The 15,255-nt window shown below is 31.3% G+C and overlaps 1 protein-coding gene across 1 annotated transcript; it reads right to left on the reverse strand.

The window, feature by feature from the left end:
* Positions 1-7,690: 7,690 nt before the first annotated feature.
* LOC140955441 (uncharacterized) lies at positions 7,691-13,359 on the reverse strand. Its single transcript, XM_073408361.1, has 7 exons — positions 13,299-13,359; positions 12,916-13,140; positions 10,428-10,493; positions 9,896-10,292; positions 9,378-9,703; positions 9,184-9,312; positions 7,691-7,962 (listed from the first exon to the last, which is right to left on the reverse strand). Exons 1-7 carry the CDS (start codon positions 13,357-13,359, stop codon positions 7,691-7,693), a joined length of 1,476 nt encoding a protein of 491 aa, XP_073264462.1.
* Positions 13,360-15,255: the final 1,896 nt, after the last annotated feature.

Here is a 15,255-nt window from a genome sequence, read left to right on the forward strand (position 1 = left end):
AGGGGGGAAGGCAGGTGGGGCTGGTAAAGTTTGCATGCAATTATGGAGGGTCTCATTATTTGTGGTAATAAAGATGGGAGTAGTGGGGCTGTGGCTGTGGGGCTTGTTCTTGATGTTTGAATCAAAGCAAAATCCTTTTAATTATAGTCTAATAACTTTATCCATATTTTCCTGTTCTAATCTCTTACAAGCTTTTTTTAATGGCAAGTAGTTGAGACTTTGAGCACTTTTGCAAATAAAAAGTTGTGGCCTGTGAGAAGGTTCCTTCATCTTCTTCTACCTTCTCATGGTGACCATCTATTCCTCCCTTCAATTATTGTCTTCTAATCCTTGTCAACTTTTGTTAAACACGAGAAGCAAGACGGTGATGTCAAAGTAGCTTATTAAAGGAATGGGGGTAGTGTTTATCTTCGTAAAAATATTGTTTTTATAATTATAAATATATTAAAATAATATATATTTTTATTTTTTTAAATTTATTTTTAATATTATCATATCAAAATAATCTAAAACATCAAAAACTTTATTTTAAAACAATTTTTTTTCTTTTTAAAAACATGATTGGACCATAAAAACAAAAGAGCTCCATGTTCACTCGTAGCTTTCTCTAACATATATCAGGAGTCGGCATGCCCTTTATGATGTCTCGAAAGTAAGTAGCTAAACTCTGCAGAAGCAAATACGCCTTTGATTTTTAGGTATTTTCAAGGACTATTTAATGTTAAAAGATAAATTCACTTAAACTTTGAGCCCTAATCGAAGTTGTATTACAAAGCCCTTTCATCTCTTTGAGCCCTAATCTAACATCGAAGTTGTGTTCTTCAGCTCCATGAGAATCTCAATCTGTATACTAACATAAACAGGATCCATCTTTATTAAAGAACAACATGTTATCTACTGATATATGGAAGTTTGACAATGGCAGCAGTGGTAGTTTTCCCGCATAGATACGCTTCTCTTTTCTTTTTTCTTCTAACAGAGTTCTAGTACATGAACGATACAATGTTTCCATGTTGAAAAAGGGGTTGACAGCAGAGTTGAAAAAGGAAAAATATTTCTACGTGGACCTGTATGTTTGTGGGAAGAAAGCAAATGAACACTTTCTGTGGTCAAAGGTCAGTTGAATTGATTGCAGGAAGAAGATGCAATTAAGAGGGCAATGGTGACCAGTAGGCTCCTTTATTGATCGGATGATACAGACATCCCTCAGACTCTAGCTTCCCTGCGTGTATCTGCTGACATTAAAAAAAAACTTAAATAGAAAATAAATTTGATTGTTTTTTATACAGGACACGTAACGACAAATCTAAGTTCAGGAATTGGTGTTAACTAGCTCATTCGGCCGTGCTTAATTCTGGCTTGGAGCAAACAAATATTTAAAGCGCAGGAAAAAAAATTTAGGTATTGGTAACATGTTTTTTTTTTTTTTTTTTTTAAAAATTTTTTTTATTTATAAGTTGAATAATATTTTTATTTAATATTGAGATGAAAAAATATTTGATTTACCTAGATTAATTTGGGCTTACCTGCAAAATGCATGGGGATAATCTTGAAAAAACCAATAAAAAAGGTAAACCCTAAATTAATTCAAAAATAAATAATGAAATCGGTAAAAAAATAGCATTTAATTAAAAAAAAATCTAAGCCAATTTGAGTCTACCAAATAAACTCGCAATGAAATTTTTTATTGCTGAGATTTTTCTTCATTTAATTATGTGATAATAAAATGCATGATAATTTCTTTTGTATGAAACATTTGTTTTAAAAGTAAGAAAACCATGATAATGCTGACATTTGGGTTACATATTAATATTTTATTTATTTTGATGATAATAATTAAATGAAAATGAATTAATAATATAATTGGATGATATTAAGTTTAAATAGGTCTATATAAAGATTACATCAACAAGCATAAGGATTTGAATGAAGAAATCTATGAATAAGTTCAAGATGCAAAACAAGTGAAGATTTAGTTTTTAATGATTCATTTTAATGCTTATTGTTAAATCTTTATATATTATTTAATAGCAAACTAAAATGAATTCACACGGCTCACATTATATGCATAAATAGAATTGATATACATTTAACTGGTTCAAGTTTCACCAGGTTTGAAACTGCCAAAATTAGTTTTTAAGCTAAATCGGTCGATTGCTTGGGCATACCAAGTGAACCGGTTGACCATAGTTAATTCGTGATGAACACTTAAGAATTTTGCAGAAATTGGTTGGCCAAATGATATAGTCACTTGAATTGGTGGACCATTTTAGCAGTCAGAGGCATTCCAACAGCTTTAAATGACTATTATATATCTATTTAACGCAATATTAAAGAGAGATTTGGAATATACATGATATAGAAGTTATTTCAAAAGAAAAAATCAACTAGAAATTATCAATCATAATATATTCTAAGTTGTGTTATATTAAATATTTATATTCTAGCATAAGAGTATAAAATCTCACACTCATTACACTTACACACTTTCAATCATCTTAAGTGCTATGGAGTGAGCTATAAAGATTAGACTTTTCAATTGTACAATCTATTCTTTGAAAAAGTAAATCTTGTTATAAATAAATCATAATTGCAAACACTTTAGAGCTTGGATAAACTCTTGGCATTGGTGAAATATTACCATAAAAAAAAAATATCAAGAAAAGAATATCTTCATGTGGTGGTGTAATTGTTTGGTATGAATTTATTAAGGGTATTGTATCTTTTACTTGAATTAGTAAAAGAATATCATACTCAAGTACGGTTGGTACTTGAGATATAGGTCAACACATTAAAAACTGAGTTTGCAATCTTTCTTCCCTTGTCACTTTATTTTAAATATTTTAATTATAGTATTAATTATTGTATTTATTTTTATTATTTCACATAATTAGTTAAGCCTAATTCAACCCCCCTAATTCAAATCATTGTAATAATTGCAAGGTACGTGAGCCTTGATATCAAGCTCCTTAACACCAAACTGTAGAGCAAGTACAATCAAAGAATCAATGAGAGAAGAAATCCCAGATGTACAGTAGAAAGTCAGAGATAGTCTCTGCCTTTGTATACTTGAGTTCTGATGGCATTGTCGAACCAGCGAATTATGCACGAAATTGAGGAATTTTTCCCTCCTTTCAACTGTTTCAGAATACAAATCAACGTTAGGAAGCATTAACCTCAAAATCCCATACGTGGAATGAAGTCGAAATGCGATGCCATGTTTTGGACAAGATACTGAGAAATCTATCGTGGGCAGAAACGAGACAATCTGGTGAATAATGTGGTCGGCCAAATGAGAAATCTTGTCAGAGGCAGTAACCTTCACGTCCATTGCGTTGATGTCTTTTGTTTTCACACCAAATTCCCTGATCCACCTTGTTTGCCTTTTATTTTGCTTTGAACACAGTATTTTACTGTAGAGAACACGTGAACAAGGATGTTGAATTTCATATTCACAAGATTTCTCACATATAAAGTTGAGATTCAACGGAGTAAAAAGAGATCAAATAAAACCCCCTTTTCTTTTTTTACAGTAACACCAATAGCTAAAATCAACTCCATTGATAAAGCACTGTGAATAACAAATTCATGACGTACAACAAGAGAGATGATAAAGAAAGTATAATTGAAAAGGAGAGAAGAAACTAGGAATTGAATAACTTCAGGGTATAGGGTTTCACGGTGCCCGCTGGAAGACTTGTAAATAGGATCATGTTGTTAACCGATCTGAATCAACCCAGGTCTGGAAATGGAAATGATTTATATTCCCTGAAGCAGTATGAACCCTAAAATTGTTACAAGCCCCTTCTTGTTCAGCCCAGATATTGAAAATGACAAGCCCCGATAGAATGCTGGTGCGGCCCAGATAATAAAAAGGGGATTTAGTTTGAATCCAAAAGACACAAGAACTGAACATCTCGAAAAACAATTTTCATTACAATTATTTGATCAGTTAAATTAGTTATTAAAATCAAAATTCGGGAACTCATGTTCATAAAAAACAAACGTGGGTCTGTTGCAGGAGGTGCTGGAAACAGTAGGCGCTTACAATATTTATGGAGATGGAGGAAATACAAAAAGAAGGGCAATCTTTCAATTGCATTTACAAACTACTCTCATGGCTTCTCGAGTTTCTTCACTCTGAAACTTAGGAGGCTGTATTCATAGGCATATATATAGCTGTAACTATATAGCTTGTCCGCACTACGCTGTGTGAGCCGGATAAATTTTTTCTTAACATAAAAAAAATTGTTAAGGAGAGATTAATGTTTTTAAATAAACAAAAATAAATATGAGATTTAGATTATTGACTTAGTCAGATTCAATAAGCCCAATGAATTTAATAATATCATTTTAAAAATAACATCGGATACAACATAATTTTGCTAAAAAAATGTTGAAAATTATTTAGAGATAAGAGGTAAACCTCCTATCATTGATTGACTATTAGAAGTACCAACCACAATCTTCTAAAGAAAAACTTTTAGATCAATAAATTAATCTTAGACAAGAAAATAAGTTTCTTTATGAGTATATAACACAATTTAATGATTATAAGATGAGATGTGTCATAAAAGAGGATGAAGTCAAGACTTTGCTTTAGTTTTGTGAAGGTTTGAATGATGATTTTAGAAAAGAGATTATGTTCATAGGTGTTTTCATTCTTAACCAAGCCAATAATATAGTGCAAGATTATGAGTTGCTAACAAAGAGTCAATGGAAAAAACATCAGGATCCTCGCAGTACCTCTTTTAGGTCTTATTTAAGAAGTCTTTGTTAGGTGCTCCACCCCCTCGATATAGTTACAGTAGTGCCCAATTTTATAGAGAAAATAAGCACAAACGACTCGTTAATGAAATGTCTAGGATGAGTTCAAAGATTCAGCGAGTTAAATGTCAAGGTTTCAGTCATATCTTCATTAATTATACCTTCAAATCCTTAGTCATCCAAGAATATAAGTATATAAGTAAAGAGGAAGATTATAGTAATCTAGTGTATGGGCCTAATCTTGAGAATTTTAGTGACCTGGAAGAAGAGGATGTGCAAGGAAAAAAAATTTAACACAATAAGTCCAAATGAGTTTGAGATAGAGGTTAACAAAGAGTATGGTGTTTCTATGTTAGTTATAGAAGAAGTTTTAGGAGACTCTCTAGTGAAATTTCCTGAAGCGGTAAGCGTAGTGTTAAAATATTTTCTAGATATTTGTCCATGTGAGCTCCCTAATACCTTATCTCTTATGCTTGAAAATCATAATGTAATAGATTTTAAGCGACATGTTGAGCTTCCTAGTCCTTTACCCCATATGCATGATGAGAAAGAAGAATATAATCCTAATTTATTAGGTTGTGTCTAAACCATATCTACTCAGGCTTCGAATAGTATTTGTCTCATTCCATACCCTTAATTATATAGTGTTCATAGCTACAAACCTAATAAGTGTATATGTATATTTCCTATCTTTCTTGATGTTAGGATGTTTGAGTCAATTGAGCCATTTACATGTAAACTTCATAATTTACAAGTTGAGATCATATAACAAATTTAAGCAAGTAATGAAAAACACAAATTTCAAGTTGATTCACATAAGTATCATGATAAATTTAATGTTGGAGATTATTTCATGAACCATATTAAAACTAAATGGTGTCACTCAAAAATGAACTAAAAATTACAAATGAGTAATGTTAAATCATTCAAAGTGTTACAAATGATTCAATTAAATAATTTTGTTATTAAATTGCCACCAAACTTTAATATTTTTAACATAACGGTCCTGATTACATATAAAATACAACAACATTTCCTTGATGATTTTTTTGAAACCTCTACCCTATTATCCTTGACATGAAAGAAATATGTTAATACTACTTTGAATGTCCAAGTTGTTTTTATAAAAGATGATGAGATTTAGAGAATCTTAGTTCATGAACTAGACAACTAGATTCAGAATGTATTTGAATTATTAGAGAGACATCACAATAATTTGATCATGATCTTTTGGAGTATTATTGGAGTTGCCTTGAATTACACTCGACATGGTCAAGTTTCTCCAAGAGTTAGTGAGAATACTAGACCCAAGACTCAATTCATGCACGTGTATGATTATTGATAACAAAGGGTAGCCCAACCCATTGGAAAATTAGGCCTAGCTTATATGTTTTAAATTCATTTTATTTGAGCTTTTAGTTGAGTTTTGTCATTAGATTTTATTTAGTTATTGTTAGATACTTTATTTAGTGGGTTATAAGGCCAATTGTTTAATCTAGTTAATATTTTAGTATTTATATATTATTTTTCTAAATATTAGATGTTTTATTGATGATTTGAATAAATATCGTAAAGTTACAAACTATTTAAAAAAAAATCAAATAAAGGGAACTATTTATAAAAACCAAATAAAGGGCTATTTCAAATGCAAATTTGTAACAATAAGGTGACTCGCTAAGTAGCTAGTGAATCCCTGCCGTGCCATGAACTTGTGAGCTCCATCAACCCTCTTTTTAGCTAAATAATCAACTAAGCTATTGGCTTCTTTCAAAATTTATTGAATCCTGAAAAGTAATTAAGGATGACAGACCCAACCGAAATTTTCAATGGTTGCTGTCTCTCTTAGTCAGCCAAGTTAATGCATAACTAAAATTATATTGACGAGAAGTTTGCGAGGTTAAGAAGACGACCAATCCAGCAAGCGCTGGCTTAAAAAAAGAAAGAACTTCAAATGAGAACAGATTTTATAACTAATTTCTTCAGCATTGATGAGGTTGAATTTTACTGAATCATATTCCGCAGCCATAGCAAAGGCCGCAACCACACCTAGAAAAAATAAGAACGCAGAAAAAGAAAAAAAAACAAAAAAATTGTTCAATTCTTTATTTGATACAACATCATCAGAATTTTTATTCTGAATGGAACAGCAACTATGAACTACTCTTTAACATGCAAATTGAGTGATAGAGGCCTTTACTCCAGCAAGAAATTAAAAAAAAAAAAAAGGACTGAAAGCATCTAACTTAAATGCAAAGATATATAAAATGTTATACTCCAGTTTCAGCACTCCTAGAAATGTTGTTGGTTACTGTTTTATACGTGTTTGTGGGCATCGAAGCCGGCATTTGTCATATTTTGACAAGTTCGAAGCAATATAATAGAGCAATAAAACTGGAAAAAAAACTCACCTGCATCGCCTATTGCATCCCGAAATTCTTTGTACATAGAAGCTGCAAGACGGACACCTTTTCCACTGCATTTCCTTAGCAAGCTCGGCTAAGTATTCATCACTTTGTCCATCTTTCAAGCTCTTCATCATTTCTTTAAACTCCTTGCACGTCAATTTCTTGTGCCATGCAACTTGTATTTTTGTAGGGTAGAAAATAGTATAAATCATATTTTAAAATTTTATTCAATAATTTAAATTATTAGGTTGAATTGATTATTTGAAATGATATCAGAGTCTTAACGACCAAGTAATTATGAATTTGAATCTCACAACTCCTATTTATTTAATAAAAATCAAGCACAAGATAATATGAGTTTGTACAAATTTCTAATTAAAAAAGCTTTCACTTGAAAGATTATGTTAAAAAATAATATAACCATATCTTAGAATCTTATTTAATAACTTAAACTGTTGAATTGAATTCATTCTTTAAATCTCAAAACCATTTGCTGCAATGCGGGCAATCTGTTAGTATCAGTCTGCTGCATCCATCTTTAATTTACAAAACTGAGCTGTCTTCGTAAGGACAATAAAATCTTTAGAATCCGGAATTACAGATTTGCCTAGTGCGATTTCCCATCGATCAAGAACAACCAGTGGGACAATCGATCGGCAAGTTTCATGTTCTATAGCCTCATCAAACTCTGGATCCGGACACTTCACCCTGATTATGTTTTCTTCTACCATGGTACTGACATGTTTACTGATACAGTCTTTGCAATACGAGTCATGATGGCATTTGCTTCCTGTGAACATTTTCCAAGGGCGTTTTTTTCACAGCAAGTAACGCAAAGGCTGTGTGCAGCTTCCCTTTTTTTTTTTTTTTTTTTTTTAGAGAATGGTACTTTTTAGTTTTGTTGGGATAAAAGTTTTCTAGACATGAAAGTATTGGTGTTTAGAATTCTTATTCAAGTAGTATTTAGAATTCCTATTGGGAATATGATATTTTGAGCTTATAATTTACCTATAAATATAAGAACATGTAATCAGAATATCAATAAATATGAAATGAGAGGTTAAATAGTTGAGTACCTATAAATATAAGAAATATAAGGAACCGTATTCAAAATAAAATATTAGTTGGACTCTAATATGCCTAAAGAAAATATTAGCCAGAGAAATAAAATTCAAAGCAGTGAGTGAGGGAAACTACAAGTTAATAGTGGTTTGTTGCCTAGTTGTCACTACAACATCACTCTTTTGTTTATACAAGAATTCTTTTATGAATATATTTTGTTTGTATTGATTCCTTATTTAAAAAAGTCTATTGTAAGCCTATTGTCATACAGATACTTGGGAAGCATTCGCTTAACTTGTCCAGATCTTAGGCTCTTTATCAAATAGTTTTTATTATTCTTTTGTATTTAAGCAATGGATGAGATAAGAGAAAGATTCAACTAACTTTCCAACTCTTCATCTCTTATAAAGTTCTCATAGAATCGGAGCGGAAGTGGGAGCTAATCTTTTCTTTTCTTTTCTACTTTTTTTTATCAATCAGCCATGAGAACCACTTTTATTCAATCCAGTGGCGGAACCAGAGTTTTTTTAATGAGGGAGTAAATTATTAACAAATACTATATTATATAGATACGTATTAGAAATCAATTCAAAACATATATACTAATTCATATCAAGTAAAATTAATTTAAAAATACTTTCAAAATGAAAAAACTTACATTATAATTGTTTTATTCGAGTTTTCATATTTTGAAACTGTTTCATAATAGCTTCATTATCAATCTTATCGAAGATATCTTTCTTAATGTATACAACCAAACTATCATTCATCCACTTATCTCCCATCCTATTCCGCAATCTACTCTTGACAATATGCATAGCAGAAAAAACTCTCTCCACTGTAGCAGTTGCAACTGGTAGAAGTAATAATAATTTAATAAGCATATATACTAATGGAAATATCAAATTCTTCTTTGTTTTTACCATTTTCTTTGCAAGACTAGCAATACCTTCAATACCAGAGAACTCATCATCACCACATAGATCAATAATATACGTATCAAGTTGGTCACCAAGTACCATAAGGTCCATTATAGAGAATTCACTAGGATAAAAAAGAGCAAGGCGAAGAAGCTTTTCTTTGTTTAAAGCAGAGAAGAGTCACTTGGGTTTAAACATGCCATATAAAGAAGTAACTCTGTACTCATCTCAGTAAAACGATCATCCAACTCAGTAAGTTGCATGTTAATGATATTGTTAAACAATTCATAACGGAAATGGTGTAGGTTTGTATTCCCTTGAGATTTCTGCCTTGAACGCCCACGAAGCTTATACTCATCATCCATGATTAGAATATCAATATCATGTTTGATGCAAAAAGATGACACTTTTTCCAGTAAAGATTCCCAATCATTCTCTCTCATCATTTTGAATCGTTCATTTGATGTTTTCAATAAACTCATAGCATTTTCTATGTCTTGATCTTTTCTTTGTAATGCTTGTGAGAACTCATTAGTAACTGCTACTATCCTTCTCAAACAATGAAGCATGAATACAAAATTAAATGATTCCATAATATCTGTTAAAACGACTGCTTCTGTTCTTTGTTATGAGTTCATCCCATCCTCCTTTATAATCTCAAGCACATTAAGAACTGATGAAAACATTGCAAGTAGACGAATAATTGTAACATAGTGGGAGCCCCAACGGGTGTCACCATACCTTCTAAGAGAAGTTTCTTGATTGAAGCCTCGTCCACTAGAAATTTCTCCATTTTCAAGTCCTTCAATAATTCTAGCATATTGTTTTTCTCTAATCACCTCCATCCTTTTGCATGATGCTCCAACTATGTTTATAATGCCAGAAATAAAATTGAAGACATCTCCAACTTCATTATGCTTCTTTGTAACAGCTACAACAGTCAATTGAAGTCTATGAGCAAAACAATGTACATAATATGCACTTGGATTGCTATTTAGAATAAGTGCTTTCAAGCCATTGAATTCACCTCGCATGTTACTAGCTCTATCATATCCCTGACCACGCAATCTTGATATGCTTAGCTCATGTTTAGAAAACAAAGCTTCAATAACTGCCTTGAGTGAAATAACAGTTGTATCTCACACACGTTGAATGCCAAGAAATTTTTTAATTATATGTCCATTGTTGTCTACATATCGTAGAACAACAACCATTTGTTCCTTGATTGATATGTCACGTGACTCATCAATTAAAATTAAAAATAATGAGTTACCTAGATCTTTGATAATCACATTTGTAATCTCTTCTATAGCAGCTTGAGTAATGTCTTTTTGAATATCTGGAGAAGTCAATTTGTTATGTCTAGGAGTTTCATTGAAAGTAACTCTTTTAATAGCTTCATTATTTCTGGAAAGAAAATGCAAGAGCTCTAGATAATTTTTCTGGTTGCTTGAACATTCACATTCATCATGGCAACGAAATGGAAGTCCTTGGTGCAACAAAAAATAAGCACACTCTATTGAAGCATTCAATCGAGTTCGATAATCACTTTGACTCTTTACTGTCTGCTTAGATAACAAAGTCATGTTACTTTATTTTTCTTTCATCAAATTCTCACATTTTATCCGAGCTGCATTGTGACTACTATTAGACTTTCCAATATGAAGATCAAATCTTTCCTCTTTTTTTTTTCTTTTTTTTTTATAATTTGAAAACCCATCACCCACAAACGAATCAACACCCCCTTTTGACTTGAAGAGATAACAATACAAGCAAAAGGCAACATCTTTGGCTATGCTGTACTCTAACCATGTTGGGTATGCACCAAACCAAGCCGGATTAAAGCGTCGTAGGTTGATATATTCCCAAATTGTTTTTGAAGAAAATCACAATATGAACATTGACAAGGACCTTTTTATAAATAAGCTTTTTAGATTGCATCCTTATCATTTATATGGTATTCATAAATTGGTCTTCTTAAGCTAGGGTCAGCAAGGAGAGTGTCATGGTTGATTTCAATATGATTTTTCTTGGAACTTGATTGAGTTACATGACTTGAAGCTTTGATTGACTCTTCATCCTCAAGGGATTTACACTTGAAATACTTGTCTAGTGACATGTTAATTTAATATGAACCTGTTGGATTTTTTTTTATCATCATTAGTGTCTACATAATAATTAGCACAACTACATAATAATTCATTGTTAAATAAAAATCAGTTGAGTTACACAATAATTCTAAATCTTGCATATGAAATTCATAGCAAAATACACATTAATTCATCAAAATCAAAACCTATTTCAATTCATATCTATATACATATAATAAGTATGTTGATTAAATTATATTTAATTATTTTCTAGATATTTAATTGAGGAGCAATGCCTAGTGTATGTGTAAGAGAAACAATTCTTGAAAAATATGCTTTCTACTTGATATTTTACTTACAAGTATAGTGGTTTTGCATGAATATTAATTTATTCCTTTATAATAAGAAAAGAAATATTAATTGATTAAATTAGTAGATTTAAACATTTATTTTGAGCATATTTATATCAAAACCCATAAATTATCATAAACCCTAATATTTTTAATAACTAATTATAAAAGAATAAAATTAAAATTAAAAAATGAAAAAAATAGAAAAAAAATAAAGAAAGTTTACCTAAAATATAAAGCAAAAGGCAAAAAAGATTAATTGCTTACCTATACTTGATGAGAAATTTGCATACAAGAGAGGCCGAGAACAACAGTTCATGAAAAGAACAAAGCGGCAGAGCAACTCATGAAAAGAACAACGCTGCAAAGACATGGAACAAAAAATACTCTTTGTTAATAAGGGATTCCTTATTTTAAAGCTGGTACCATCAATTTGATATAAAAACAAAAGGGAAAAAGGAAAAAAGTTGTGGAATGAGCTGTGTATATATTATCTTATATTATAAGTCAACAATTATAAACAATGACAACTTTCCTTTTTCCTTCCTTGCAGTAACAATTCCTTAAACTAATATATTAATATATTTTTTTAAAAAAAGTTAAGGGGACAATTGCCCTTTTTTGTCCCCATGTGGCTCCGCCACTGATTCAACCTACAATCCATAACACCAATGAATCTCACAAAACAACTATAAAAATAAATGTTCCAACTAATTTGAGGGGTTAATCTCAACTAATCAAGTCTTGAGTTTATTCTTTAGAGGTCATCAGTTCGAGTCCCACAAATCTCAAGACCACTGGAAACTTTCATTGTCGTTAATTTCTGGACCTGTGAAATTAGTTAAGGTACGAGCAAGCTAACTCGAATACCCATGTTAATAAAAAAATATACTACAACTCAATTTTTTGTCAAACTCATTTCTACAAACTACATCTCCTAAAAAATACAATTCTATACACTCTTCATCGGAATTGAACACAATCACTCGTTGATTTGGACACAACAGGAAGCTTGGACAACCCTTGCCAATATGTATGTCAAGCCCTCTCATGGATGCATCAAGAAACCAAAAGGCCAACTAAAGAACACCTCACAAGGATCACTAGTTTTTTTTGTAAATTGTAAAAGCTCGGATAGATGAGCTTGCTCTTCTTGGAGCTCCATTTGATGAAGAAGAAATTATGGATAAAATCCTTGATGGTCTCAGATTATATTATAAGGGAAAGGTGAGAGTTTTGCAAGACAAAGATACATCTATCATCTTTCAAGAACTTCATGAAAAACTGCTCAATTTTAAGGCATCCCTTCAAATAAAAATACGAGAGCACTCATACTTCCCAGCCATTACAAATCCAATAAATCGCTCAAACAAGAACTGACGCCCATCCAACACCACGAGCTGGAAACCATCACTCAATTCAGCTCGCTCATCTGTTTCAACCAATGTTGGACCTAATCTGCCACAAGGAAGTTGTCCATCTCCTCGATCATATCTCTCAAATTTGTAGAATTCAGGGTCGCATCGCAAAAAGGTGCCCTTCCTTCCTTAATGTATTCCAATTCACCACTCTTTTTCATTAATGTATTCGGTTGGCTATAGCAACCGCAAGCTCACCTTGCAAACAACATTTCAGACACCCTAACATGGCTTTTGGATAGTAGCAATACCAGCCACAACGGTGTTATCCTCTCTCAACCACTACCTTGCTCACAAACATAACCCTTAACCCCCTCTGTAAGCCCATCTTCAACAGCTACCACCATTGTTCTTCCCACTCGTGACAACACGCTAGCCACCAATAAATTGTATCACAATTGTTATTGTCAAAACTGATGGTCACAATCGACCATTGTTCACTCATTACAGCCTAAATCTCTTCCTCCCCAACCAGCAAAAGCTCCTCTCAGTCAAACACCCATAAGACCTATATTCCTTATCTTAGCTGCCCCTTAAAAGAAAGAAGTCAGACAAAAACAAATACCATAAATCAATTTGATCTTCACAGTCTTTCATTTCTTATGCTGGTAGGTTTATTAATTAGGCGCATTATGAGCATGTGCGCTCCAACCAGGAAAAGTAATTAGGCAACGTACGTGTGTATCATTCGTATTCCATGTGGTCCAATTCCAAACAAATTTTTCCAGCAATTTATGGTGTTTTTCCACGTCAAAGGTCAATTTCAAACACCTGAATAATGATTCTTGTTATTTGTTTTCAAATTTTATGTATATCAGTATTTGTGTATTTGATTTACATTTTGTAATACTCATGATTATTTTTTAGTAATAACTTTCTCATAAGAACAAAACAATATAATAAAAGGGGGCCTATATATAAAAAAAATAATACAAGAAAAATTGTTTTATTATTTTTTTGTACTATTGTAAACCTTAGTTGTAATAATTTGGACTAGAACAACGTGATTCTATCAAGATAGAGTGAGAATGATAATCATCAAGTTTATTTTGAAAACTAATGAAAATAAATGGGCTAAAGTCCAATCCTATTTTTACCTTCTTTATGGATTTAATATCTATTTTAGAAATTACTTAGATGGCAAGGCTTTTTATATATATATATATATATATAAATCAATGTTAAAATATCATGAAATACAAGTTTTTATTTTAGATGACCAGTTATAGGCTTACAAATCTCCTTTTAAAAAGGAACGTTGTCAAGGTATTTATGAATAACTAAATAGATGAGTTTTATTTTTTTATTTTTTAGAGATTGAAGTCAATGTTTTTTCACAAAATTAGATTAAAAAAAAAATAACTAGGATAATTAATAACAATAAAAAAAAAGAATAAATTTAGAAGAAAACACATAATAAAGGTAATCTTTCATAAAAAAAAGATATTGTAAAAGTAACATTGTTTTTCTATTAAACATAACTAACCTCTTACTTGAATTTCTAGAGCTAGTGCATGTTTTAGGATCTCTAATTTCCTCTAATTACTAGGTAACAATTCTAATTTTTCTCAATATATATTTAGTCCTCACCATTATTTCCACCGAGTTGCAATATAAATAATGTTCTTTATGTTTCTACGTACATACCATACAAAGGAATTTAATTTCAATATTTCAATTTTGCACCTCTAATAATGTTTTCATTGAATTCTTACCAGCTACTTTTTTTGTAAAGAAACTTTGCATGGGGCAACACTATTGTGAGGACAAATTAAAGATGGTGTATATGAAACGTCAATCTCTTCATCATCTTTGATAAATTTTCTAGCATAGACCTTAACATTTATATGGCATCATAGATTATGACATCCTGCATTTTTCAATTCTAAAACACATTGTTTCTAGCAATCACCTAGCTTTATCTTCTTTCTGTCATCAAATTTCTCATGGAATGCTTGTCTATGTAATAAAAGTGACAAACTATCCTCTTCCATTTCAACACCTGCCCCAAAGCAGCCACTAGAAATAATATTTTCAGAAGTCTAGACCTCTCCAATTATCTCACATAATTAATGACTTTAAAACGTAGGAAAAACACTTCTAGCAGGGATCTTAGTAATTAGTATTCAGAATCCTTGATATGTATTTAGAATTTATATGTAAAAGTTTGAAATATCATCTTTGGGGGTTGAATATTTATATGTTTTAGTTTTTAACAACTTTAACTCTTTTGGTCTGAAATT

The sequence above is a fragment of the Populus alba genome, chromosome 3 (assembly GCF_005239225.2).
Source record: "Populus alba chromosome 3, ASM523922v2, whole genome shotgun sequence".
NCBI classification, from domain to species: domain Eukaryota; kingdom Viridiplantae; phylum Streptophyta; class Magnoliopsida; order Malpighiales; family Salicaceae; genus Populus; species Populus alba.